Source organism: Trichophyton benhamiae, assembly GCF_000151125.1.
Source record: "Trichophyton benhamiae CBS 112371 chromosome Unknown contig00209.0, whole genome shotgun sequence".
Lineage (NCBI taxonomy): Eukaryota > Fungi > Ascomycota > Eurotiomycetes > Onygenales > Arthrodermataceae > Trichophyton > Trichophyton benhamiae.
Window position 1 is genome coordinate 80,833 of NW_003315086.1, and position 27,911 is coordinate 108,743.

General features: G+C 49.1%; 9 protein-coding genes and 2 non-coding genes across 11 annotated transcripts; 5 read left to right on the forward strand and 6 right to left on the reverse strand.

Moving 5' to 3' along the window:
* Positions 1-192: 192 nt before the first annotated feature.
* Positions 193-3,327, reverse strand: ARB_02493 (uncharacterized protein; the record flags this gene model as incomplete). Its single annotated transcript, XM_003011167.1, has 1 exon — positions 193-3,327. One exon carries the CDS (start codon positions 3,325-3,327, stop codon positions 193-195), a length of 3,135 nt encoding a protein of 1,044 aa, XP_003011213.1.
* An 882-nt stretch (positions 3,328-4,209) lies between these two features.
* ARB_02494 lies at positions 4,210-4,283 on the forward strand. The gene has a single exon. It is a non-coding gene; the product is annotated as a tRNA-Ile (tRNA).
* Positions 4,284-4,463: 180 nt separating this feature from the next.
* Positions 4,464-4,537, reverse strand: ARB_02495. Its single transcript has one exon. It is a non-coding gene; the product is annotated as a tRNA-Ile (tRNA).
* Positions 4,538-5,697: 1,160 nt separating this feature from the next.
* ARB_02496 (C6 transcription factor, putative) lies at positions 5,698-7,942 on the forward strand (the record flags this gene model as incomplete). The annotated part of the gene is made up of 2 exons (XM_003011168.1): positions 5,698-7,034; positions 7,135-7,942. 2 exons carry the CDS (start codon positions 5,698-5,700, stop codon positions 7,940-7,942), a joined length of 2,145 nt encoding a protein of 714 aa, XP_003011214.1.
* A 756-nt stretch (positions 7,943-8,698) lies between these two features.
* On the reverse strand, positions 8,699-12,058 carry ARB_02497 (uncharacterized protein; the record flags this gene model as incomplete). The annotated part of the gene is made up of 1 exon (XM_003011169.1): positions 8,699-12,058. One exon carries the CDS (start codon positions 12,056-12,058, stop codon positions 8,699-8,701), a length of 3,360 nt encoding a protein of 1,119 aa, XP_003011215.1.
* A 1,296-nt stretch (positions 12,059-13,354) lies between these two features.
* ARB_02498 (uncharacterized protein) lies at positions 13,355-14,356 on the reverse strand (the record flags this gene model as incomplete). Its single annotated transcript, XM_003011170.1, has 1 exon — positions 13,355-14,356. The coding sequence occupies one exon, from the start codon at positions 14,354-14,356 to the stop codon at positions 13,355-13,357; it is 1,002 nt and encodes a 333-aa protein (XP_003011216.1).
* Positions 14,357-14,729: 373 nt separating this feature from the next.
* ARB_02499 (uncharacterized protein) lies at positions 14,730-17,686 on the forward strand (the record flags this gene model as incomplete). The annotated part of the gene is made up of 5 exons (XM_003011171.1): positions 14,730-14,935; positions 15,003-15,165; positions 15,229-15,297; positions 15,366-16,643; positions 16,709-17,686. The coding sequence occupies 5 exons, from the start codon at positions 14,730-14,732 to the stop codon at positions 17,684-17,686; spliced, it is 2,694 nt and encodes an 897-aa protein (XP_003011217.1).
* A 461-nt stretch (positions 17,687-18,147) lies between these two features.
* On the forward strand, positions 18,148-22,083 carry ARB_02500 (uncharacterized protein; the record flags this gene model as incomplete). Its single annotated transcript, XM_003011172.1, has 2 exons — positions 18,148-20,912; positions 20,973-22,083. The coding sequence occupies 2 exons, from the start codon at positions 18,148-18,150 to the stop codon at positions 22,081-22,083; spliced, it is 3,876 nt and encodes a 1,291-aa protein (XP_003011218.1).
* Positions 22,084-22,250: 167 nt separating this feature from the next.
* Positions 22,251-23,704, reverse strand: ARB_02501 (uncharacterized protein; the record flags this gene model as incomplete). Its single annotated transcript, XM_003011173.1, has 2 exons — positions 22,251-23,505; positions 23,601-23,704. 2 exons carry the CDS (start codon positions 23,702-23,704, stop codon positions 22,251-22,253), a joined length of 1,359 nt encoding a protein of 452 aa, XP_003011219.1.
* Positions 23,705-24,027: 323 nt separating this feature from the next.
* Positions 24,028-25,005, forward strand: ARB_02502 (uncharacterized protein; the record flags this gene model as incomplete). Its single annotated transcript, XM_003011174.1, has 1 exon — positions 24,028-25,005. One exon carries the CDS (start codon positions 24,028-24,030, stop codon positions 25,003-25,005), a length of 978 nt encoding a protein of 325 aa, XP_003011220.1.
* A 64-nt stretch (positions 25,006-25,069) lies between these two features.
* Positions 25,070-27,719, reverse strand: ARB_02503 (uncharacterized protein; the record flags this gene model as incomplete). Its single annotated transcript, XM_003011175.1, has 2 exons — positions 25,070-26,271; positions 26,333-27,719. The coding sequence occupies 2 exons, from the start codon at positions 27,717-27,719 to the stop codon at positions 25,070-25,072; spliced, it is 2,589 nt and encodes an 862-aa protein (XP_003011221.1).
* Positions 27,720-27,911: the final 192 nt, after the last annotated feature.

Consider the following 27,911-nt stretch of genomic DNA (forward strand, 5'->3'; position numbering starts at 1 on the left):
TCATCATTTAAAGGCCGGATACTATTCAAGTCTTGTGAATAGCACTAGTTGCAGATCTAGGAAAAAAGGCTAGCATCCCATCTAATGCAGGCTTGTATGTAGTACTGTATGTATTATTACACAACCAGTATGTTCAGAGCATTTGTAATAGGCCAAGAGAGCCAATTCATTTCAATATCGAGTCAGCCCAAATCAAATATCCAATGCACCCCTAAGAACCTCCTCGGCAGCAATACCTGCCGTCCACATCGCGGAGTCATAGTCGTCGGGCGCACTATCATGAACGGCACCACCTTGGCCTAATGTAGTAGTATATTCAAGGGCCTGGGACCCATTCCTTGCATTGCTTTTGGTCGTTTCTTCGTAAAGAAGGGCTCTTTCTAACCTGCTGATATACCCTGAGAGTCTGATATCTGCATTACTTGCGTCATTAGTAGAGTCATTGTCATCATCGTTATTATCTTCTCCTGTTTCATTATCGCCAGCGTCTGGGGTATCATTGTCCTGGCTGTTATTATTGTCATTATTTTCATTATCGGCTTTAACGTTGGCGCCGGCGAGTTTCTTGGCCCACCATCTTGCACTCTTGTTTGTGTTTTCTTGTGCAGACCCAACTTCATACTCCTGGAGAAGAGGGCCACTTCTTTCAAGTTTGGGGCTATCTTCAGTTGCCCAGCATCCATTCCTTGCACAGTAGCTTAGGAACTCTCGCCATGTTTCATCCTTGCCCGAATCCACAAGGACATTTGGATTTCCTATTACGATGACCCCCTCCTTGGCTCGGGTCAGGGCAACGTTGAACCGCTTCTTTTCACCTACTAAACCCAAACCAAGGGCTTGGTCTTGCTTTACAAACTGTTCACCAGGCCGGGTGCGAGTTGTGCAAATGATGAGAAAGCGGGTTTCAAGACCCTGGAATGCCTCCAGCGGACCGATGTTGACCGAGTGAAGGCTGTGGGAGCGAAACACGTGTCTGAGGTGCGCAACTTGAGATCTAAAGGGGGTTATGATGGCAATCTCCTTGGGGTGGATGGCCAAGGATGAGACTGATTCTGAGGCGTCGTTGCTGAGTTGGTCGGAATGATGAAGGAGTGACTTGACGTAATATAACGCCAAATAGGCTTCTCCAGGGTTGAATACCCCATTCCCTGCGGACCTGTGGAGGAGTTCTTCTACTTTGTCTAGAGAGGAGTTACAGCTGAAAAGAACTGGCCAGCGGTGAGGGTCCTTCCACTCAGGCCAAGTTGGAACGGGCCCGTTTGGATCAGCGGGGGTAGCACAGGGGATGAGGGTGTCACTGTAGAATAAGACGGAAGGGACGGGTAGAATGGCAGGGTGTGAGCGATAGTTACGAGTTAGGTTGGTAAATGCGGGACGTTGGATCGGGAGCATCTCTTGCACGAGTTTCTTGTACGGCCCTGCATTCCGACGTGATAGTGGATGATCTGCGTAGAAAGGACAGGAGAAGAGTCGCTCAAAGAGTGAGATGGAGAGGGAAGTGTCGTAATTGTGGATCCGAGGGCCTAGCTGGTAGTGATCTCCTGCCATGACAAACAGTGGTAGGCTCGATTTATTGTGGGCAGGCTCATGGATGATAGGCAATGGGCTGGCCACTACCGTTAGCGGAATACATATTGCCGGTTCCGTGTCATGGGCCGCTTCATCGATCAGTAGAGCGGTCCAGTGAAGCATGTCTTCGGCCTTAACAGGAACCTTGGACGAAACTGCAGCCACGGTTTCGCATGCAAGTTTCATTAGGTCGCGATTGGTTAGACGGGCCTTGACGAGCATGTCTGCATCTCTGCAGGTAGTGACGATAACCTTGTATCCCATCATAGCTTTGAATCCGGGAAGAGAGAACATGTCGTTATCTATGTATGTGTATGGTAGGAGTGCACTTGGCACCTCAGCAAAGGTCCTTGCCCATCCGTTCAGACGGAACATTTCTCCCGGTTTCAAGTGGGGGGCAAGACGAGTAGCTAGAGTATCAGCAGCGGGATTAGAAGGCGCACAGAGTAGGATGTGCGGTTCGATATCTGAGGAGCAGTTTAGTAGCTGCAGGGTACATTCCACGACTGTTTTTGTCTTGCCGGAACCGGGGACGCCAGAGATCAAGAAAGGAACGTTGCCATAGTTCCTGGATACTATGGAGTCCACAGCCTTCATTTGTTCGTAATTGAGGTCCGGATCTACCCACTCGAGGTCAAAGATGCCCTTGGGTAGAGCATGTTGCATGAAGCCATAATGTGGCTCCGGGAAGAGCATATGGCGGAACCAGTTGGACTCGTCCTGAAGGTTTCCTGAACATCCTCCGGGAATATAATTAGAAGACTGTGGCCAGTTCCAGCCGTTCTCAATGCTTGTAAGAGCCTCCCAAAGCGGTACATAACGGTTAGGCTGGACAGTGAAAAGTATATTGGCAAGCCAGGATGAGTATGCGGAGTTGATAGTCATGTCAAAATGGTCAATTCGCAACCTGACTACTTCCTTGGTTCTGGACACACCCACTACTACTGCGTGAAGCTGCTGGCCATTGAAACCTGGGGCGATAGAACCAGTAAGAGTAGGTTGATTGCTTGCAAGCCACTCTACCCCCCTTGTCATCTGGTTTGGAGAATGTAGAATCTGGCGGACAAGGATTGTGTCCCCAAGCTCGATGGCTGGAGTATCATCCTTGAGCCCTGGTACTCTGATCTCAAATATGCGGCGTTGCAAGTCAACAAGGGCAATAGGAACATTATAAAGACACAGTTGCGCTAGGTCTAGGGTCTGCTGGTAGGCCTCGAGCAAGAGGCACTCGTCGAAGTAGTAGAGGTAGGTGGACGGGACCAAATTCGTTACGTGGAGAGACACAGAAACTGGAACACTCTTGATAGGGGGCATGGCATGGGAAGGGGCAGGTTCAAGAAAAAGATTGCCAGCAAATTGCTGGCGGTATGCATTGAAGTCTATAGTCTTCAAGGGTACAGTATATTTACTCACAGCCGGAGAACGATTGATGGCCAGCAGGTATGCTGGGGTGTATGGCTGGGCAAATAGATGTGGTGTCCATGATGAAAGGGATCCCTGTGACCGAGGACCATGAAAGCGAGCAGGTCCAGTAGTAATCTTGGTGCTGGACGTTGGAGTTGGAGGAGCTAGAGACGGAACTGGAGCCGAAACTGGAGCTGGGTATTGCACGGCCCGAGAATTGTTGGCGGGATGTCCGCTAAACTGAGACCTGTATGGGGAGAAGTTGGGTGTCCTGAGCTGCTCGGCAACATTCACCGGCCGCCCAGAAGGGTCTATGATGGGGATTGCAGCTCTCCTTGGCCGTGAGTGATCCATGGATAACATTAGGATATCCAGGCTGGTGCGTAAACGGCCAAATCGGTTCAATCAACAGCCCATCTCATCGGTTGAAGGGGTTTTTTTGATGTTAATTTTGATTTTAATTTTGATTATTCTTTTTCCCTCTTCACAGAGTTCCTTGTGCCCTCGTGCCCTTGTTTGGCCTGATATCTATGCAGGGAATAGAACAAAGAAAACAACGGAGACGAAAGCGAGGTTTATTCCTTGGAAAAAAGGGTTTCAACCCTAGTTAGAGTCCACTGAAGAAGGCTCAAGAGGAGGCCTGAATGCTGGAGAGATGCAGCGAGGACTGGCCACCAAGGCGTGAGCAGGACAAGAAACAAGGCTGTCTTGTGAGTAGTTAGTTGCCAACCGAACCAGAGACACACAACTCCGAGAAACGGTTTCACCACGCGGCCAGACCAGAGAGCCCCCCAACCTCACCCGGCACACAGCCTTGATATCATGGACGCCGCTTGAACGTGAGAAGCAAAAGAAGTGAGAGAAATAAAACAGGAGACGAAGGAGGAGAAGAAGCCGAAGTGAGGATGTTGTCTTCTGATGTCCTTCTTTGATGGGCGCCGAAAAGGGTAATCGACGGCCCTTTGTTTCTCCGGCGGCTCAAGTGGCTTATGTAAGTGTGACTGCCCTTGCATAAGAAATCTCACACGGAACCGGCGGCGCATGAGGCACGCTGCGCCCAGCCAGTAAAAGAGGGAGCCAGAGAAGAAGGGAGGAACTGTGGCTTTTTCGGTGACATTTTCCCGCTGTCAGGCTGTCCAACGTGTCGGTTCCTGAACGAAAATGGCGACTTCTGAGTGGTGGACATGGGAGTCACTTTCAAAGACGACAAACTGGCGCGGCTTTACCATCAGATAAGGTCGCATGGCTCAGTTGGTTAGCGCGTCGTACTAATAATGCGAAGGTCGAGAGTTCGACCCTCTCTGTGACCATCTGTTTTTAATTTTTGTTTTTTTAATTTTTTTGTCAGAGCAGTCGATAACCATAGGCAGCGAGGAGGATATCGCCATTTTTTATTTATTTATTTTATATAATATTTTCACTAAAAAGACAGTGCAGTGATGGACATAAGCTGTTGTATAGTAAAAAAAAAACAAAAGACAAAAAAGAACTGGTCACAGAGAGGGTCGAACTCTCGACCTTCGCATTATTAGTACGACGCGCTAACCAACTGAGCCATGCGACCTGTTTCCATGGAGACCTTGGCCCCTTGGTTGGTCTTAGTCACCGCGCTTGCTCATCCTTTCCCTATTGCCCCTTTTGTTTACTTACTGTCAGAAAAGGGAAGCTTTTTATACTGACCTCGCGACAGCTTCAAGTCAACCACCGAGACCGAGTCAAGTCAAAAAAGATGGCCAGCTATCAAGATCTGCATGCCAGTCCTGCTTGTCGCTGCTCCCCGCCAATCACCAGACGGCCCTTGGCTGAGCGGTCAACCGTCGATGTCAGGGATGGCCAGACAGCGTGCTCTTGGCTGGTTGCCTCGCTGGAAAGTTGGCGGGCTTCCCGCTTGTTGGAGGTCAACAGCACAGGTGTCGATGGAGAGGAAAAAGGGTGAAAAAAAAAGAGGTAGTCATTCCAGCAAACCCGTTATTATTATATACTGCCAGGTGCTGACTGTTTTTTAATCAAGAGAATATAAACCTCAGCCGTCTTACCCATCGTTTGGCTGCAAGTCGTCAACTCGCGCAGGGGAGGAAAAGCGACGTCGTTTGTCATCGTTGCGGGCGCCACTTTTCGCTGGCTTACATAAGCAAGGAGAAGGGAAGAGGCACAAACCTGCGCCAACATCAAGCGACGACTCCATCATCATCGTCCGCCTGCAAAGGGACGCAGAAGAACATACGGAAGAGTCGAGAAGTCACGCCGGACGGACGGACGGACGGCCAGCCTCAAGCCAGTGAGACAGACGACGGCAGAACGGGGCTCCTCAAGGACCGATAGGCTGCATCATCTCGCCATGCACGGCTGCTCCCGCGACTCTACTCGTGTGGCAACCGGCTAAGGTACTCCCACGGAAGCGTTCCAGAGTACGGAGTAGTCAAACAGCGCACGCAGACAGACAGAGAACGCAGAGACAGCCAGAGATATATAAGGATATAAGTAACGACAACGACGCAAGGAGTGGCAGGGAGACAAGGGTCGGTCTCCGTCACAGGCCAAGGCTAGCCCTCTCTGCTGTCTTGTCCTGGTTTCTGGGGGACAAGCGCTTCTCTTCCGCCCCCCGTTTGAACCGTTTTACGGAGCACTATATCTCTAAACAACCTCGCATCATTTTGACCGTTCGTCCTTTTGTACTTTTCGATCCATATACAGCACTACCTTACGACAACTTCCTTCCCCACCATGGTGACTCCGGTGGAGTCTCAGCACCCAGAGTCAATGGCCTCCTTTGCGCCGACAAGACACTTTATCCGTGTCTCGCTCGCCTGTGTCCAATGCCGATCGCGGCATCTAAAGTGCGATGCAAAGGCCCCTCGGTGCTCTCGCTGCCAAACCGATGGGAAGCAGTGCACATATCTCAAGTCCCGCCGTGGTGGGCGTCGCAGACCGACCTCTTCTCCCTCCCCTGTGCCCGCAGACCTTCCCATGCAGCACGCTGCTGCCTTGCCGCCGCCCCCAGACTGTGCCTCCCTTCCCGTACCAGACGAAAACATCTTCAACGATGCCTACTGTGGAGTACCCAGATCCATTCCAATGGTGACGCCCACCCGGGGAAGTACTAGCAGTGGCAGCAGCCCAACTACCAACTCGGAGGCGCAAATAGAGGACCTGCTCAACATGTACTACAAGTACTTTCACATCTCACACCCCTGTGTCCTCCCGCGGTGGTCCTTTCAGATACGGCTGTCCCAGGACCCGGCTACTCTGCGCCCATTGCTACTGACAATGCAGTATATTGGCGCCCTCTTCACTCCTTCAGTCACTTCCTCTGCCTTCGAGCCAGAAGTCCTGCAAGCTTTTGCAGACTTTAGAGCTTCCGGCGCAAAGCCGACTGGTTATCATGTCCAGGCTTGGCTGTTGTACTCTGTGGCTGTATATTGGTGTAATGAGATCGAGAGAGGCCTCAAGCTACTCGATGAAACAATTCGAATGGCCCTCGACCTAGGGATGCATCTGGATTCCTTCGCGCAACGGTATGGTGAAAATAACCCGCTACTAGAAGAGAGCTGGAGGCGGACCTGGTGGCAGCTATACGTCATTGATGGACATGTTGCCGGAAGTACCCACACTTTCCCATTTAGAACAAGCCACATACAACCAACAACTGCTCTTCCCTGTGAAGAAGAGCTTTACGAAAAAGGGGTATGTTTTATTCTCATACACTTGCGTCGATGGTGGACTTATTATATAGAGTACATGTTAACCTTTTCTTTTTCAACTGGGCTGCAGGACATTCCAAAGCCGAGAACCTTGTATGAGTACGATATGCGTGAGTTTGCAGATGATGAAGACCAAGATTTTTCATCGTTCGCGCATCTCGTTGGTCTTACTCGTGGGCTGGACCTAGCCTTATCTGGGCGTCGGCCAAACAACCCAGACCCACCCAGTGTCGTATGCTCCCGCGTAGACACATGCATGCGGGCGTGGTGTTCGCTTATACCTCCGAAAAAACGATGTCTTGCCCGGGAAGATGGTACAATTGACGAACAGCTATTTAAAGCAAACATGCTCGTCCATACGTAGGTTTTTTTTCTTTTTCTTATTCCTATTCTTTGTTTTGGCACATCCAGCTGTGTCCAATGACATCAATGTAGACCGTAATATACTGATGATTAATAGATATATCGTTGATCTGCACCGTGAGCTATCAAGTTTGTCCTACAGCCCTATCGAGTCTGTGTCAAGATGTGCCCCACCAGCACCCGCAGATGCCAACAATCCAAACAAAACGCCCAAGGATGTTCAAATACACACATCAAAGGTTCTGCTTGCTGTGGATAAGTTTAACGATCTCCTCACCCTCCCAACAACCATAATATCACATACTCCCTTCGTCATCTGCATGATTGCAAACACAACCATTGCCCATCTCTCGGCTTGCAAGCACCTCTACCGTGACAAGACTCTGCAAATAGAACGAGAGCGTATCCGCTTGAACATGGGCGCTCTCAAGACTCTTAGCATGTACTGGCCGTTAGGGAAACGGACGTACCGCGAGATGGCTACTATTGCCCGTGACATCCTGTCGCTCACCGACAGAGACATCAGCCCTATAAGTAATTCAGACAGAGCAGCCGTCAGATCTCTAGATACCACACCACCCGCAGTGCAACCCAGCCCTCCACCACCACCTCCAGCTGCTGCTACTGCTCCTACCTCTGCTCCTACCATCGCCCCCACACAAGCACCAATCACAGCTCCTCCAAACCCCGTCATTCATAACCATCATGACCAACAACCAGCAATGATACCAAATACTACCTCACATGGAGTAATAATGCCTCATGCCCCTCCAGCTTCCTATCCCGATGTTTTATCTTTCGACTTCAACGGTATCTTTGATGTTGGTGATTTGTTTGACAAATCCATGACATATGATTATTCCGTGTTGTCACTTCCATCGTCCGTAACACAGGATGTATCTTGACCCATGTCCCAAGACCACGATTAATGCCCGAAAGTACTGTTGGTTTGTTTAGCTCGATTCATTTTATTCTTTTCTCTTTTTCCCTTTGGTTCTTTTGAATATGCCGCGTTTATATATATGCACCTAGCTATGCTCTCCGTTTGGATATCCCGAGTGATGGTTTTGACGAACTCATCTCTGTTTTCATTTGCCCTTTCCTGTATATTTAACAAATCATTTTGAACACGTTAATATATCCATTCCAGCATGCATGAATATATCATTCGCTCGCTGATCATTGCTATGCAAAAGAACCCTTCAGCCGGAAAGGCAGAAACAAGATCGCAAAAATCCACGGACGAGAAATTCGATCCTTCAGAGCGAAAGCAACTTGGGAGTCGTTGAACTAAATAAGGTTGTTCCGGCTGACTAATACCCGGATCGCCGAGGTCGCTTAACTTGGCGCCGCGCTTAAGGCTATCAAAACTCAACATCAACCAGGGGAAAATGTTCCGTTGGGATAGTGTTTACATGTGTCGATACCACTCTAGGGACTCCTACCGGGCCTGCCTGGACCGTGGTTACCTATCAATTGTCCTGGACACTCCGATTCACCGATAATACTCCTTGACGGCTATTTCGGCACAGGGCCTTTTTCTCAGATTCGTGTCGAATATGACATATAAACGCCACTGAAACAATAGCATCAATTCATTGATCGTTACTAGCTAATACACGAAATATGAAACAATACACCGCTAGATCCCTTATCATCAGCTATTCCTCATCGGTAAACACTAGCTCCTCGTCTTCGGGATCAAAAATCCCACCATGCACATTGTTGAGATGCTCGTAAATGTCCGTGTTTCGAGCATGTTTCCCACAAAAATAGCACCATTCAGCCTTACAATGGCGGACCGGACATGTTATATGTGCACACCCAGCGATCTTTTCCGTCATCACACCGCATTTAGGGCATGGTTTGACCTTGCTCATTCTTTTTGCCATGATTTCCTCGCGTAGGGTAGCAGCCACCTCGGCCGCGTTCTCTGCAGCTATCCGCTCCAGCTCCAGCTCTTCCTCCCGTTGAACGCATTCCGGACAGTTCCAGTTGGATACTTCGGGAGGTGCACCGCGGGCACATTCTCGCTCCATGAACTGCTTGGCTGAGGAACAAGCAATGCACCATGCGTATATCCATGTTCCTTTCTCTTCAACTGCCTTGGAAAGGTTTGCTATCGCTTGTACACCCATGGCATAGTTCGCTAGGGTCTTTGCAGAAGGTAGTCTTCTGCAGAACGGACAGGAGAGAGCGCCGACGTTCAAGATTCGACCTGCTGAATTGAGCCCGTACCAGCCTGATAGACAGTCGCGGCATACGCGTTGGAGACACCCGCGACGGCCACATGCTGGGTTTAGCATGTCAGGGCGGAAAACTGAGAAGCACAACGAGCAATTCTCTTTAATTGTCTTCAGACGTGAAATAAGGTCCTGCAGAGTGGAAATAAGCTCGGGAGTGTTTTGTATCTTCTTCCCCTTCAAAGTTAACACGCCCTTGGTCATAGGGAACAGCGTCATTCGTGATACGAAATTTTCTGTTCCGTACGTGGAGATGGTGTTGAATAGTGAGCGGCCTGTGAAGGGGCAGGTTTCCGGGTTCTGGTTATCGCAAATCAACCACGAGTACGAGTTCTCAGCTGAGATCTTCTTTGCAGTCGTTTCTATTTCAACTACCGTTTCCCGTCCAGCGTTGCAGTGTGTGCAAGTGAACTCCGAAGTACGAAGTGACGATGGACGGTATTCCACAGGCCAAATGAAGCGGTTCGTACACTTTATACACTCAATCCAAGGGGCATCTGGATGCAGCTGTCGTGGCTTAGGTGGGTTTGCGCTTTGGGCTCGACAGTAATGACACTTTGCTCGAACATTCAGCGAGGCAACATCATATACCACGTACTGTGCTCTGCATGTCTGTATACAGCATTCCACCCAGGTCGCTGGTGATTCAGGGCCGTCGTCCATGGAAACATTGATATGCAAAGCTTTCTTATATGCCGTATCCTGACTGGCATACATGCATAGACCGCATTTGCTGTTGCGGTCCATAATACTGACTGAACGTGGGTATAGACATTCTCGACAAGTGACGGTAGGTCCCAGTGGTGCTGTGGTCTTCCCAGGGGTCCAACCCACCTTTGCAGCCAATGCACTATCGAGGTTCACTTCCAGCATTCTATAAGCAATAAGCTGCTCGAAAAGCTTTCTATCATTTGGCTTCAAAAGTGTGGTTGGTTTCTTCTTGGACCGGCCAGGGCTTTCGGGTTCTTCCTCAAGGCCAGCTCGTCGTTTGATATACGCATTATCTGCGCTAATTAGCAGATTCAAACATGGAACCGACCAAGTCTCAGGTACATCGAGGTCATTCCACTTATTTCGGAAGCTGAGTGTTTCCCGTTCAGCTACGTCAGTGAGGGGAGTAATGCCCAATCGCAGACTCAGTGCAGCTAGGAGAGCTGCAGGACGCGCTGACAGCATCGTCCCGGGGACAATGAGATGCAGGAGTATTCTCCAGAATTGACGTTTATATTCTCCTCGAGCTAATACCATAGGAATCTTTGGGACGTCTTCATTGCTTGAAGCTGCAATGTGTTCGGGTAAATCTGCCTCTCTTTCAACGTACGTCAACTGAGTGAGGATCCGTCCAAGTCGTCGGAGAACCGAAGGGTCGCATGATCGGCCAATTTCTAGCAAATTAACTCTAGTAAGGGCAGTGATGGGCTTTCCAAACTCATCTTCTGCCTCTGCACCGGTCGGAGTAAAGTCAAGAGTTGGATCGAGGTATACACAGGGGAACTTTTCCTCCTTGGGAACACTGTCGAGGAGCTCGAGGACCTCTGCCCTATAGTCATACGAGGCTTCCAACCATATCTTTAACTGTTCTCTGTCTTCTGCACTCGCAAGCCTTCCGACCTCTGCGCTAAAGACATCCAGAAGCTCCTGTCGTGAGTCACAGGTTCGATCACTGCAAATTGTCCTCCATAGGCTTCCGAAAACCGGGTTTACAGCTATCGCCCTGACATCGAACTCTATGATTTTGTTTATGTGTTTGAGTGCTAAAGACCGATATGCTGGATCCGTAGTCCAGGCCGTGGCAAAGTTGGTGACTGGCACATCCTTCTTTGGGAGATATTTCCGGGCAATGTCAGGGGTCATTGGTACTCTTGCAACATTCTCTTCGATACTATTATTCTTGCAAGAGCCATAGCTGTTCAAGGCGATGGGGAAGTACATTTCCGCCCTGGGATCGAGTTCATGATTGAGTTTCTTGATATAATCGACGCATTTGTAACGGCCCAGAGTTGCTAGTGCATCTTTTTTGGCAGCCTCATCGCTGTTGTCTTTCTCTATGGTGTCCTTGGTGATCGCCTTGTTGGCCGGCTCAACCCCCATCCACGACAGCAGCAGATCGATGGTCACTTTGGAGATGGTTCCCGGAATCGAATTCTCGAGAATCATACAGGCGCCGCGGGTCATGGTCGATAAATAATTGTAGTGTCCGCAATCTTTCCAGCTCATTGAAGGTGATAGCAAGCAAAACACCTGCACAGGTTTCTCTCCTTTGCGCATAAACTTGCATGCTGCAACCCAGTCCACGAAATTTGGGCCGTATCCGCCGTACGATGAAGGCTCTGACAGTGCGTTTTTCTCAAGTACCCCATTGGGGACATAAGAGTGGCCGCCACGCCTCACAGGCGCTTCCCCAGCTCCAAAATGGGGATAGGCATCGGTATAGAACAAGAGAGTGGTCTTTGCATCCGCACGCATCAGCTCATATGCCCTCGCAAGCGCAGTCTTTGCAGCTTCAGGAGCATCTCCACCGCCGGCTGCTTCCAGTGACTTTGCTAGAGCGAGAATATTGGTATCATTCGCGCCAGCCCCTTTAGACTCTTCCTGCCAGCCTGACCATTCCAGCAGCTGGGCATCGCAGTAGTCTCGGTATGCAAGCAGTCCAATGCGAGAAAAGCATCCCGTGAGAGCAGAGATGGAGATGATCTGAGGAATAGAAGTGTTGAGTGCAGTCAGATATTGGCCCATAGATGCTGTAGCATCCACCACTATCAGCAGGTCATGCTCCATGTTGGGGAATATTTGATCGCCCACGGGGATGCACTCTGTATATTCTAGTAGCGATCTGCCACGAAACGAGACAAGACCTTAAATAGTTATTTTATTGTTCAGAAAGAAAGAAAGCGGGAATACAGAGGCTGGGTGTATTTATCTTGCCTCGAGACTCCTTGACTCATTGAGGCTCTGTAGCTTATTGCATTGTAGTGTCACAGGAGGAGGCCCTGCCATAGATACGAGATCAACGACCTGATAACTTAACTGGTTAGTCAATGTCCCCCGCTAGATGCATCAAAGGGGCTGAGCCACCCCCGAGGGACGACAGACAGGTCGACTCGTCTAATCTCATCCTAATCAGAGCTGACAGCGCAGTCGAGTCACACTGGTGGCGTTGTCGGTTACTAGGAAGTTAACTAGTCACTTGGCCTTCTAGGGCCCGGAGTCTGTATATAGAAAGCGACATGTATCTGAGCAACGATTAACCAACTAGTTAGGGGTTTCGGGTAGAAGGGGAGGATGCAGGTGACTCAAGTAACTCAGAAGCAAGTCATAAGATAACCATTAGGTATACAACACTGAGTCACTAGAAGCCCCTGACTCCATGCTGTGCCGACTGTATTTTTACGCATCTGCATGGCACTGTATGTTTTCATCAGTAGAATCGTAAAAGAAGCCTGAGCCTGAGCGTGAAAAATTTACCCACGGACAACTTGGTCCAAAATTAGGGAGTAGCTTGCGGGGTGCTCTACTGCCGGTGGTGGAACAAGCTCGTGTTTGATGCACACACTGTCCTTATCCCAGTATCCCTCTATGCTCTACTCCTGATAGTATTGAGGCGCAGAGGGACATTTATTGTTGAGAGTGCAGCCGGACCTTTATAGATGGAGATGCATATGAAATACCGGCGACTTACCACTGTGCACAATTTCTATTACTGATATAATATGAAGGCGGCTCAATTGACCTCACGGGAGGCGTCTGCCATTCGCTGTAAATCCAACGGCCGCAACTTTAGGGAAATGTTTTATAATTTCACGCAGGCCTTACACCCATCATCCCGGGTGCAATGTGGGTGCTGTTTCCTGTGCTGAAGCTTCATGTTCGAATGATCTTACCGAAATAACCCTCTTTATAGGCAGAGGGGACTGTATTTAACATGTTTATGGCTAGGAAACGGTTGATGTCATGTCGGCTATCTTGCTTCGACTACGCTTGGCTTCTTAATGGCGATGTCCCTTTAGGTTGATTTAGGCAAAGTCTTAATCCGGGATTGTTGAGCAATGTTATCACTATGTATGATGGACAAAATTAATCGTTTCCACCGGAATAGCCAGCTTCTCCGAAGTCATAATGGCCGGTCTCGGATGCGTGGGCGGTGGCACCCTTTTCACCAACAAAGAGTCCTCCACAAACGTTGCATTTAACTTGGAAGTTGGTGGTGTCGGTATAATAGTGTTTCTCATTTAATATCTGACATAGCTCTATGGCTTTTTCCAAAATGATCGGGTCCGAGGAGTCAAATATCCTAGTGTCAAACTCCGGTGGAGCATATGCATGGGTGTAGGGTTCATCGGACGGAGATAAGGCAACGGTGTCGTAATGAATACCCGAGTATACCACGATGCAGCGGGTAGGGCAACCCTCGTTGAATCGGTCTATGCGCAGAGTCTGAACATCTATTGAGCATATTTCAATATCAAAGTGCTTGCTGAGGACGCCAAGCTCAATTCCACCCCCCCAGGCATCCTCAGTCTGAATCCAACGGCAGTAGTCATCAGGGGCCTTTTCCAAAACTGCAGCAGTGTAGAAGTCTGGCTGTTCTTGAATGCTTTGAGCGACGATAGACCGCAGTTCGGTCATGGTATCAATTGCGCCTAGGACTGCACTGCCAACGGCACGGAACAAACATGAGTTGTCATCAGGCATGACCCGAAGGACAATCGTTCCCCCATGCTCAGGAGAGGGAATCTCTGGTGCATTGTCTTCTATACTGCTCTTCTTCTTGGTGAGAGAAAGCGGTGCTGCTGGTTCTATCCTTTCCTGTTCAGATGATGGCTCTGGCTGCGGTGCAGGCTCCTCCCGCTTACTCACAATGAGCTGCTCTCCATTCAGATTGACGCCTATATCTTTGATCTTAGACTTGGCATCAAACTGGCTAAGAAGGAGAGACTGCGGTGGATATCCGTACTTTATATCGTATGATGATAGTGAAGTCGCTCGACTGATATTGTCCAGCAGCTCCTCCACCGTTGCCGTGTCCTCCAGAGTGACAGTAGACTGGCCATTAGGACCACGAATCCGAAGTCTCATACTGGCACCCTCGGCACTCGCAAAACTGTGAATAAGAATAAATGTCTAAGAATATCAGTTTTGTCTAAGAATATCAGGAATATCAGTTTCTTGCTCGTCCTCCTCGTCGTCCAAGTTTGTTTGTCCAAAGTTGGGGGATATTAAGGTTTGGCCTCGCGCCAAGCTCGCTTAACTAATCGCGGCTAAATATAAATCCGAAATGATCACATGACTTAGACGCGGCCCAGTAAAAAAAAGAAGTTCGCGATTATCGGAACTTGGACCTAATTCGAGCTTTGCTGAGGTCACTTTCACTCCACTGCGACTTGACTGACTCGCTTTGTTCAGGTAGCTCGTCGTCGCGGGCTTTACTACGCTGAGAACACGTCTAGCTATGGCGGAAGATAGCTCTGGCGGTGCTGCCAGCATCGAGAATCAGCTGCGGGAGGCTGCGCAGGAGCCGGCAGCTGAGACTCCTGGGGTAGTCGAATCGATCGAGAGCTCCAAGGCCGCCGATGCGCCTGCCAGCCAAGTCACGCTCGTGCAATGGAGGGCTATGTCGGACGTTCTTATAAGCCTATACAACTATAGGGAGCCAGAGTATGTCTATGCGATCGTGCCTATGCCCGTTCCCGTCTTGTTCTCAAGCTGACTTCGTTGGAAACAGCGGCCATGATCCTTCGAGACTTTTCCATCGGAGTGTTAACAAGCGCAACGTACCCGATTACTACGACGTGATCAAGGAACCGATGGCCCTGAGCGTGTTGAAACAGAAGATCAAATCCAAAGTCTATACTCATTTCGCGGAGTTTGTCAGGGACTGCGCTTTGGTAAGAGAACAACCTCGCCTCTGGGGTTAGCCATAGTAGGTGATGCTAACACCTGCCGTACAGATCCCACATAATGCGCAAACATACAATCGCCCGAAATCCATGGCTTACGAGGACGCGCTTATTATCAAAGTATGCTGTTCCTTCCTAGCTCTACAGCAAGTAACCATGCTAAATCTTGAATTTTTTCCCTTTGACAGGATGTTATGATATCCGAGTTCCAAAAGCTCGCAGAACAAGAAATAATCTCCCCCGAAACGGCTCAACTTCCTGACCTTGGAGAAATCCCGGAGGCTGACCCTCTCCCTGCTGAGGAGGAGGAAGAAGAAGAGGAAGAAGATGAAGAAGATGAAGAAGCCGAAGATTCGGACGATGAAGCTCCACGTCGAAAACGTAAAGGCAGACCTCGTCTTAGCTCAAAACGCGAAAGTGGAGTGAACGACCTTCACAAGGGAGCTGATGCTGATGGACGCAAGAGACGAGGCCGCCCCCCACGTGTTGATACCCCTATGGAAGCTCGGATCAAAGCCGTTCTCAAGGGAATCCGTAAACTGAAAGACAGCAGCGGACAGATGAAGGTTCGCCATTTTGAACGTCTTCCGGATAAATCGGCGTATCCAGACTACTACGTTGAGATTAAAGAGCCTCTTGCTATCGATCTTATCAAGAGAAAGTCAAAACGCAAAAAGTACACCTCCGTTGACCACTTCATGAGGGATGTCGATGTCATGTTCAACAACGCGAAGGCCTATAACCTTCCTGAGAGCCAGATATACCGAGATGCCGTTGATCTGCATCGAGAGGCACATAGGCTTGCCGAACAGGAGAAGAACAAGGCGGACAGTGAATACCTGATGGAAGACGGTCGTCTACCATTGCCTAATGGCATTACATACAAGGACGAGGTCTGGCGGGTTGGTGATTGGGTTCATCTTCAAAATCCAAACGATGCGACGAAACCCATTGTAGCCCAGCTGTATCGGACCTGGCAAGACCCTGAGGGTGAAAAATGGATCAATGCCTGCTGGTACTACCGACCCGAGCAAACCGTCCATCACTTCGAGAAGCACTTCTACCCCAATGAAGTTGTCAAGACTGGCCAGTACCGAGACCACCGGATAGACGAAGTTGTTGATAGATGCTTTGTTATGTTCTTCACGCGCTACAACCGTGGACGCCCACGGGACCTACCGCTCAACAAAGAGGTTTATGTGTGTGAAGCCAGATACAATGAAGAAAAGCACAAACTCAACAAGATCAAAACATGGGCCAGCTGCCTGCCTGACGAGGTACGCGAGAAGGACTACGAGATGGAACTGTTTGATGCCCCTCGGAAGATCAAGAAGATTCCGAGTCCTATCAGACATCTCCTCAAAGAAGACGCAAAGGAAACGGATGACCTCCCAAAGCCTACCTGGGGTGCCGAGAATGCGCCGCCTATCGTGGGAGCTGTCCATTGCCGTCCACGCGATGAGAATGTGAGTAGCTAGCCGCCTAATACACGTTCTGCATGGTGTAACATGTTTACTGACCCGTTCTTTAGGAGTCTCCTCCCCCAGAGCCAACACCTTCACCACCTCCACTGCAGCTTCAGCCGCCTGCTTCCTTACCAATTCCGAGGCCACCTTCTATGGTTCAGCCTCATACGCCGATGCAGCCTATGCCCGGCCAAGATCATGTTCGACATAACTCTATTCCACACATTCCTGGCCGTATGCCTCATGCGGCCCACCTTGCTACTTCCCCTCAACCTCCCATGATGCCAGGAGGGCCACACCCATATCACCCAGCACGACCAAATATGCCGATGTACCCAGTCGCTCACAACAACCGTAACATGCCAGTTCATCCACAAACACCCCAGCCTCCATACCATGCTCCCCAGCCTGCACAGCCATACTCAGCACCGCATAACTTCCCTTCATACCAAGGAAGCCGCTTGCCTCAAGCGAGCATCCCTCCACCCGTTTACAACCCCAATGCACCGCGCAGTGTAGAAACCTTCCATCTCCGTGACGGCCTGGACCAATCAATTCCAAAGGAAATACGTGACCAGTTCCAGCAAGACGACCAAGGGCGAGTTCTTTTCTTCAATGTTCCACCGCTGGATGTTGTATCAAATAGTCACCAGGGACTGAGCCACTCTCTGAAATATCTTGCAGCCAAGGAAAGACGGCTAAAACTGATAGAAGCTACCCGGAAGAGAATTTCTGCATCTTCAGAAGAGTCTCAGACGAAGAAACAAAAGATTGAAGCTGAAGCTGCGGCAGAGAAGAAACGGTTAGAGGACAAGGAAAACCTCCATGCTGAAACTCTCAAAATGATTACACAGACTATAACCAGGAGCAACTCAGAGTTCTACATGTACCACTACGGTGATCGAGCCGCAGAAGTTATGGAACGAGACCTCCAGGCTCATCTCGACAGATGTTACCCGAAATCCCCCAAGCCAAAAGAGCCAGAGCTGGTCCTTCGGCCATCTGCGCCAAAGCTCCGCTGGAATCCCAAGGGCCCAGAATGATTCTGAATCATGGCCAAACTGTACGACTCAAAGCATTACTGTACTTTTAGCTACAATATTCTAATGACAAGCATGCGGTTCATTCATTAGGTGTTTCATTCTCTCAGCTTTTGATGCTCTTGATACGGTTGTGTTTGACTTGTTTGCCCTGTTTGCTGAGTTTGCAATGCTTACTAATCCACACTCGTATAAACATTTATCCGCTACATTTTGACTTTAGGATTACTCAGCAAAAGCGCGTCGTTAATTGGTTCTTCGCGTCTCTACGTGTAAAGCGGGCCAAATCTAATTCTAGAGACGCGCGACTATCAAAACTGATATCAAGCATTAACACGATTCTCCAGCTTCTTCTTTTTATCCTCTTTCTTCACAAGTCAAATATCATTTTGGGACAGAATAAAATCCGTTTACTGGACTCGCCGTCTATGATTTTATACTAGTTTACACTCATATCCCCAGTTATGGCCACCGCCTCGCCGCGCTCGACGCGCTCCGGCACTCCAAGCAATACCCAGAAGAGCACTGAGGGCTCCGGCAACCATCATGGCAGCTCACCGGCTTCTATGACCCCTAGACGAAAGATTAAAGCTATGCTTGCCGCGTTCGACTCGGATTCGGAGCCGGATAATGCTACATCGAAACCATTCGCGCGACCCAATCCCGACCGTCCTGCTAATGAGATGGATGAGGACAGCGAAGATGACCAGGAGGATCAACTGCCAGTTGCACCAAGGGGAAGATTAGCTGCTAGAATGCTGGCGAGCGCATACTCTAAAGAATCAACATTGCCTGAGAGCAAGAGTATAACAACATCACGAGATACATCGAAAGATATATCATCAAACAAGGAAATGTTTGGGTTGGATTCTGGACCGGAATCGGAGGATGATGATGTCGTGGCCTTTGGAAGAAAAGGACGAACCACACAAGCAAGGGAATCTCGTTCCCCCTCTCACTTACGAAATGATGCCCCATCACGATCACCGTCACCATTGTTTGTTCCAATGGAGTCACCTAGCCCCGCGAAGACGACACAACGTGATGCAGCCATTTCAGTAGCTTCACCTCCAGTTTCCTGTCTCCAGTCTCTTGTCAATGAGAAGCGCATGAAGCTTAAGCAGCTGGAGCAGGAAAAACTTGCAAAGGAGCAAGAGAGGGAGCAGAGAAGTATGGAGTTAGATACAGATGGGGATGGAGAAGATGAAGATGATGAAGACGATGAAGCTGTCCAGCGGCTTACCCAACAGCCACGGCCCATGAGAAAGGCTAGTAAGAAGGCATTGCTTGAGATGAACCGTGAGACGCAGCGGATAGCTCGGAACATGCAATTAGCACACGAGGCTACGACCAAGAAGAAGATAACCATTGAGAGCTTCTTGGCCCGATTTAACAAGAAGCCCGTGTCTGCTCCTTCTAACAGCGGCTCTTGTTCTGATACCCCCGCCCAAACTTCGGATGCGGAAGCGTTGCACTCTACACCTCCGACCTCCCCTCTCAGGGAAACACTACAGAAGGATCAAGGAGACAAGCCTGCTGCTATTGATGAAACGGCCCCGAACTCAGAAAACCTTCTGAAAGAGGACATGGAAATCACAATTGATGATTTACTGACTAAAAGTAATGAGTCTGAGATACCTCAACAAGAAACCACTGAACGGCAATGTTTGAAAGGAAAACCCGTTGCCATACCAAATGTCCCAAAGGTGACGAAACCCGGGAGAAAAATACAAGTTCGATTATCTCCAGAAACTATTGCACAAAACCAGCGACACGACTCAGACTCAGATCTCGAGGTTGTTACATCCCCACACCAGGCTCGCCGTTTAGCGCTCTTCGAGAATGTCACAACCCAAAAGTCTCACAAATTATCAAACTCACTCCGCACATTGAAAGCATTGGCCCAACTGCAGTCTAGTCGGAAACCACAGCCTATGACACAAGGAGACCTTGATGACATCCTACTTCGGAAGGCTAGGGAACAAGCTGCGCAGCAACGAGAGGAAAAACTTGCAGCACTTCGGGCTAAAGGCGTCATCATCCAAACCGCAGAAGAGCGCGTCCGTGGTGAGGAGGAGGTTGAAGATTTGGTAGAGAAGGCTAGAGAAGAGGCGGACCAGATTGCAAAACAAGAAAAGGCTGCCTCCAAGCGGGCTGCTGCAAAGTCAAATAGCGAAGGCGTGGATGACATTGCCAGTGATGAAGAGGAAGAATATGTCGAGGACGCTGAAGAGGACTCTGAGAGTGAAAATTCAGAGCGCTCGGAAGAAGAGCAGGAAACTATGGACAGTGATGATGGCTGTGATGAAGATGAGGATAAGGAGCAGAATACAAAGTTCCTCGATAACCAAGCTGAAGAAAGCGCTGATGAAGATGAAGAGGGTGAAACACAGGATTGTAGCAAGTTGAGCTTGCGGCAAAGAAACAGGGCAAAGCTCGTAGTCAGCGATGACGAGGATGAGAAGCCTGTCGAGATGCAAGTGACTGCCACCCCCAAACCAAAGATACCCGATATTGGACAACCAACGACTCCGCTTATAGGACTATCCCAAGCCTTCGCTGCAACCCTGGGAAACAGTCAGGAAGATTCCCAGGAGGACTCTTTAGCACAGCTACGCAAGATGCCTGGCATAGATCTTCCTGTAGCCGACCTATTCGATTCAGACTCTCAGGGTTTCGCTCCTGAAACCCAGGGCCAGGAGAGCGGAACTCTTGATATATTTGCCGGATTTCCAGAACACAATACTCCAGCAATCGATTCGCCCAGTACCAAAACTTACACAGAATATTCACAGCTGCCAGAGCCAACTCAAGACGATGGATTTGTCATGTCCCCATTTGATCAAGCGAAACGTTTCCGACCCACGCCATCTACTCTAGCTGGGTCTGTGATAACCTCCAACCAGGATGGCGACCATAGAAAAGAAAGGAAACGACTTAGGCGCGGCAATGCTCACCAGGGAACCGTTGCTGGTGATGACGACCAGCCCCATACCAACGTTGATGCCTTCAAGTTAATGAAAAATAAGGCAAGTAAGCCATTTATAAAGGATAAGAGCAAGGCAAAAGAGATGGTTGAAGAAGCAGCCGAGGAATCCGACGATGAATATGCAGGGCTTGGAGGTGCAAGTGACGAGGACTCTGGATCAGAAGACGAGTTTGACAGACAAATGATCAATGATAATAGTGGAGAGGTGGTGGATGAGAAAGAACTGGCTGCTATGAACGCGTATGTATTCGAAGGTGCCAACCATTTTTCAATTCATTTCGGAAGCTAACACATGTGCAGTCACCACGAACGTGAGCAAGATGAGTTCCAGGTGAATAAACTCATGAAAGATATCACTACTGGAGCATTGCGCAGAAAACGCGTTGGCGATGCTTTGGATTTGTCAGATTCGGACGATGAACGTATCTCTCGACGTCGAGCGGCAAAGAGAAGAGAGTTTATGAAAATGCGAAAGGCTCTGCTTGCAGATGAGAAGATTGGTAAAATCGCAGAGGACCCGAAGAAGGCAGCTTTCATGAGAACTATCGAGGATATGGACTTCGATAATGACTCAGATTTCCTGGAAGAAGGCGAAGATACCGACAATTACGTTGCTTCCCAGGGGAGCAACAACAACAGCAATGATAGTAGCCAAAAGGACGGTGAATCAGCTACTAGAAAACGACCTTTTGACGCTGCTGCTGCCGACTCACTAAACCGAATACCGGTGAAATCCCGAAAGCTGGCCCGTAAAGCAAGCATGAAGAAACCCCTGACTCTTGCTGAAATACGCGAAACCGTGTCCTTCGTACTTGATGGTCCTAACACAGATGCTTCATCAGCTGTTCCTCTGTCAAGCAATGTGATGCCACATGATGAAGCAGCACAACCTGATCATTCCGGTGGTATTGAAGAGGCCGATTTCATCGATGACGGAGGGGCTTTGCAGACCGGCAAACAGGACAGGACAGGCTCGGTTGATAATGCTGCTCAGCCCCACCGACAAAGAGGAAAGGTGGTTGACCGTCTCGCACTTCGACGTCAGGCATCATCTAATGCAGCTTCGGGAAGTAAGCTTGCTTTCCACTCCAGCATGAACAGTGCTGGGCCCGAATTCAAGCTTCCTCCTTTCCTGCAAAGACGGTCATCCTCAGGTCTGTCGGTTGCAACAACAAAATCTTCAACGTCCACCAGCTCCGGCTCTTCCGTTGTGGTTACGGAGTCTGCTGGGGTTCAGGGTAGCAGAAAGGGTGCAGTGAATTACTATGCTGCGGCACGAGAAAAGGAAAGAGAACTACAGCTCAAGAAGGGACTGAAGAGCTCTAGCTCTTCCAATTTGATTGCCCAACGGATGAATATGGGAGGTGGGCTAAGCGGGCTGCTAGGTTCAAGGCCAAGTGAATGGGAGTGATGAAAATTTCCTTCATTAATGGGCGTATGTATGTATTTGCTTTGGGTTTGATCATAATGTAGGGCAGGAGTCAACGGATGGTGGTTAGGCATTGAGCGGCTCTATGGTATGTTTAGGCATAGCTTATTAGATGGTGTAGTAAATATTTTTTTCCCCCTTGCCTTCATTCAGACCAGAATATCCCACTCAATTCCGACCCAGCAGGGCCGGGATGATTTTTTGACAATATCAGAGTCATCTTTACCGGAATGCTCACTTCCGGTAGTAGTAAGCGTATCGATCTCGATCTCCCATGCCAGGCCATTTCTAATACCAATGGAGCTGCCGTCCCGGATGATGTTAGAGGCAGATACAGTTGATGGAGGGGCTCTTAGAGGGGGGTTAAAAAGCAGCATTTGAGCTAAAGGGGTTTTATCTTCCCCATAACTGCAGAGTATATATGGAGCTGGGTGCCCGGCTCCTCGAGCAGAACGCGTAGTTGAATATTTCACTCCTCTAACTTTCGTATTAAGGCAGTATTTGTCTTGGACATTAATCTGGCTTGGGCTAGTGTCATTATCACTGGTAATTGGATAGGCGGAAGAAAATAGCGCAGCCGGCAATGATGATGGCTGGCCACCTGCTTGGCGTCTGGCCCCGATTTCCAGTATCCAGTTTCGAACTTGTGTCGCCATTCCATTGGGAGTAAAATCCGGCTTCGCTAAAGAGCCACCACGCCCTCGCCTTGGGCGACGTGCGAGCGGAGAGAATGGACTTGGGCTCGTCACAGGGCCCGCTCTCTTCTTACCATGTCCCGCTTCTGGGGTAGATGGCAGAACAAAACGGGGTTTCTGTCGTGGTGTAGATGCATAGGCTCCTGGCTCCCCGTGATGGGGAGCTTGAGAATAGTTTAATTTTCCTGGTATGGGGGTATTGATTTGCCATTTGTTAACGACAAATCGAGGATGACTAGATGGCACTTGCCCACGCGACAGCTCCTTTCGAGCAGGTGTAAGAATTTCCTGTTCATTTAGCTCTGAGAGTGGGCTCCTAGAATCTTCCACAAAGGCGGGAGGTGAGCTCCCTAGAGAAGACACGATATCATCGCCACCAGGAACCGTCCTCTTAGCTTCGGGACCACCTTCTATAGAGGAAGCCCGGGAAAGTTGCCTTTGCCGTTTGATTTTTGGACGAGTGGGAGAAAGAGGGAGGAGCATTTCATCATCACTACTATAAGCATTTCCAATTGTCGGTTTTTGGTTGCTGAGATTGTCTCCTGACCCTGACGAAATGCTTCCACCATTGTTTATGGGTTCCGGTTCCGACTCCGAATCCTCAATCACTTCACCATGAAAGATGGCGGACGATCTTTTCAACCCATGAATACCCTCCTGATCATCCTTATCGATCTCATCAACTACCGCCGGACGTCGTGACTGGCTACTATTGCCCCCAAATAGGAAACGGGGAGTTGACGCGAATTGAACACTGCTCTGGGACGACGGCGGCCCCAAATGGAATCGCGGAGTTCTGGATACTTGTTGCGGAGGACGAGTCCTGTTGGGGTATTCAGGATATTCATCTTCCTCCGGCTTTTGACGCGCTCTTGCTGGTGTCTGCTGGAGAAGTCAACGAAGTCCATGTTCCAACGCGCCACAACAAACATACATTCATATGGCATGATATATTGCTTTCTAAGCCAATCCTCCAGGTATCAGGCAAATCAGCTCATTCGTCTCGGGTTCCATCGCACCAAATGCGGCCGGATTCGTTGATGAAACGAAACAAGTCAAGCAGGCTACGCGGAAACGCGGTTGATGTTCAATTAAAGATGAGGCTCTGCGCATCAGCCGAGGTTCTTGGCAAAACCCGAACAATCCAACTCCAAATCACCGATTCAGGAGATCAAGGAGAAATCCAATATGAAAATGCTACAAGGCCATTATCAAACATACTGCAATTGCAATGACGGCAACACTTCGTCCTCGCCCTCGGACACTTCTTTTGACGTTAGATGCGTTTAACACGATATTTCACCCTAGGCAACACGTCGCGCTGCAGTACACTGAGATTGCAAAGGCTGCAGGTTTCATATCCCAAAATGTCACCCCAGAATCAGTACAAGCGGCATTCAAGGTTGCTTTTAAACGAGAAACTGCCTCAAGGCCCAATTATGGGAGAAACACACCAGGATTTGGTGGCCCTAGAGAATGGTGGGCAAATGTCATAAGGGGTTGTTTTGCACGAGTTCACACAGGCAAAAACGAATTAGAAGGCGTTTCAGAAACAAGAGCTGTACAAGAGGTCCCGGACTCATTGGTATCTCAGCTCCTTCGAAGATTTGAGAGCAAGGAAGGATATACTTTATTTGAAGATGTGGAAAGTTTCTTCAGCCGCCTACATTCCTGGAAGAAAGAGCTGCAGGAAAGGAAGAGAGCCGGCTGCCTTAGAGACGGCGATGTACAGAATGTCATTGTTGGTGTGGTCTCCAACTCCGACGACAGGGTATCCCCGATCCTGAACTCGCTGGGGTTGTCAGTTGGGAATGCATGGGCAGATAGCGGAGAATTGCTACCTCGTGCATCATCATCTATTCCTACGGGTGGGACTCAGTTGAACGATGTTGACTTTATAGTGACGAGTTATGAGGCAGGAGAAGAAAAGCCCCATCGCCATATATTTGATGTTGCGAAAACCAGAGCCAAAGAGCATTTGTCGGTAACAGACCCTGCGTCTCAGGTAGACGGCGGGTGGAGACGTATTCATATAGGAGACGACCATGGTGATGATTACCAAGGAGCCATTAATGCTGGATGGGAAAGCTTCTTGTTACTCCGGGATGGGATGGATTATCTTCCCGGTACGGACCATCGAGCCATTGGGAGTGATGTGAAGACTCTCCGTTCTTTAACCGATTTATATATTCAATTGAACCAAAGATGAGGAAATTTAAATCCGCTCAATTATCTTCAAACTTTTTATACATGAATGAACTGGGGTATCTATTCTAAGCCATTGAACCTCCTTCCGCAACGATACTCAATGTATCAAGGGCAGTTTTGCATGCCCATTTCACCAACTTCTTATCCCGTTTCGAAGTCACTACGTCAGACTTGGTAACGACTTTGCGGATAAAATATCTGAGCCCTGCAACCACTTGCGGTGTCTCAGACGTTTTCATGAAAATAGTCACTAGAGCCTTCTCGTCATACCCATCGTCGGCGTTGTCTTTGTTCTTATGCTTTTTGTGTGATTTCTGCTGCGATTGTGTCATGACTGTTATGAGAAGAATCTCCACAAATGTCTTTGTTTTCGGCTGCAAGTACGGGAAATCGAGGATTTTAAGGATGCCTAAAGACAAACTACCCTCTGCAATTAACCTGGCAAACATGTTCGCTAGGTTGAATATTGCTCTCGTGCTGAGTGCATTTTCCTCATCTTCGGCGTCGATGCCACTAAAATCGTCGTCCTCCTCCGAGTGGCCTCGCTCTCCCATCTTCTTAAAGATATCCCAAAGAGAGAACATAAACGCCATTCTCATTCTCTTCTCGCCACATAGCTTTCGTGCTATCAACGTGTAGTAAGGGTTATGCGCTTCCTCCTCGGTTGCGCAATGCATCAACACGCGAGGAATTTCGGTCTCCTGATTTCGTTTTAAACGGAGTTTGGTCAGCCGGAGATATGCATCTCGACAGTCGGTTGCCGACATTATTGCGACAAATATCGATCGTCGAACGTCAGTATTCATGCGATGAGCTCTGGCAAGTTGACCTAAGTCAACTTCTCCTCCGGTGATATCGACATCCAAAGTGTCTGTCATAGTTGCATCACGGCCTGCACTGGGGTCATTGCTATGGTCATCGGTCATTGAAGGGTCCTTCCAGCTTGCACCAACAAGCCACCATTTCCCTGTCTTAGATGAATTATGAATATCTGCTCGACTGATTCTGAGCGGCTCGCTAGCTCTGAGGTTCCTGTTGTTCAGGGTCCCAAGAACCTTCCGCATCTTGGTGATGTGCTCGGAAGCCAGTGCTGTACCGGCAATGCCAGTTTTTAGGCGGTTGTTTTTAAGATCGGTGATTATTTCAATCATGAATTTCGTGCGGACTGATAATGCCGCCTCGCCAACCCGAGCTACTGCTGGCTGAACGAGCATTACAATATCCTTTAGCGAGGAAGGGTCATCTTGCCTCAGCTGAGATCCAGAACCTGTGGTTGGAATTAGTATCAATATATGACAAGGGGCTCTAGCATACGGGGTATTACTTACTCTTGATAATTTTCAGAAGCAGTTCAGTGTTCAACTCATTGATCTCCGTGAGTAAGAGACGAATATAATCAAACGCTAGACTGCTTCCAATAACATGAAAATTATATAGATGTGATAGCAAAGACATCAGGTTTGACAATATCTTGCTCTTAGAGGCATGATCACTGGAGTTTTTATCCTCATATATTTCATCGAACTTTTCCACGACGCGCTGTACAAGCTCTGCTCCAAAATCCATTCCAATTACCTTATACACCGCAGATATAAAGGCAGCGTGGAGGATGACAAAGGTGTCATTAAGGGTGCTCCTATCAGCTACCGAAGCAAGCAATAGGTCTATTAGAGTGGTTGTAACTATTTTGCGCGGGTGGTCTTGATATATCTTTTCGATCTCAGAGAGAATGGATATCAGGTTGGCTTCTGATAGCTTGTTGAGCTGGCCCTGCAATTGACGACGAACACGAATGAGAGCTTCGGATTCTGTTGCTGCAGCCACTCGTAGCGATGGCGGGATGTACTTCGGTTGGTCTTTGCTGGAGGGAGCTACAGGGGCAACATATGGGTTCTCTTTTATTCGTTTGGGTGGCTGCTCAGGTTCGTCATCGAAGCCTTCGAATTCGTCCATGCTGCCCTCTTCGCTGCTCTCATCATCCTCCTCTAGTTCATCCAGCAAACCTTCATCGTCTTCATCTGTTTCATCCTCCCCACTGTCCGAATCGAAATCATTGCCTGAGTCTTCGTCGAGACTCATATCAGCCTGCGCCTGAGCCTGAGCTTTTCTCCTCTTGCTCTGTAGCCATTCTTCGCCGTCTTGCTTGCCCCTCTTCTGGTCTGACTCGGAACCGTATCCTCCCAGATCACCCAGTATCTCAGCTAGTCCGTCTTCTTCAAAAGATTTCGGAAGCTTCTTCTTCCCCTTCAACCCCAAGGCCTTCTCCAGCCGAGCTATCTCCCTGTCGTCCTCCTCAAGCTTCTCCCGAACTGCCCGTGGAATTTTGCGCTCAGGAAGGGCAACGTCCGCGTCGTCATTCTTCTTTGTACCCTGAGCTTCATCACTTCGCTTGCGCTTCTTCAGAATAGATTTGGGTTCCGGCTTCGCTGGTATAGTCGTTCGTAGCTCTCTGTCACCAGCATCATCATCTGAAGACGCTTCTGTACCGGGGTCCCGGTCCCGGTCCTGGTCATCTCGTACATGTCGTTGCACCAGCTTGCGTGGCTGCTGGTGATGCTGTTTCTTCTGTGAGCGTTCTTCCTTTCGCCTTTCTTTCCTGCTCAGAGGCTTCCCTCGCCCTCTGTTGGGCCTCCCACTGTCCCGGCTGTCCTTCAGTCCCAGCTCCTCGCGCAGCTGCTTTGGGAGCCGCGTGGTATTTATCTCCGGTCGACGCATCGCGGTCTCGTCGTCCTCGTCATCTCATTCCTTAAGTCTTCAACATCTCGACCTTTTTTTTTTTTTCTTTTCTTCAAAAATTATGATGTGGCCCAAGCGTCATGCCACTAAACCTTAAATCGTCCACACTTTTTGCTGCGAAAAAAAAGCCCGAAAAGCAAAGAAACAACCAAGGAAGAAGAAGAGACAACT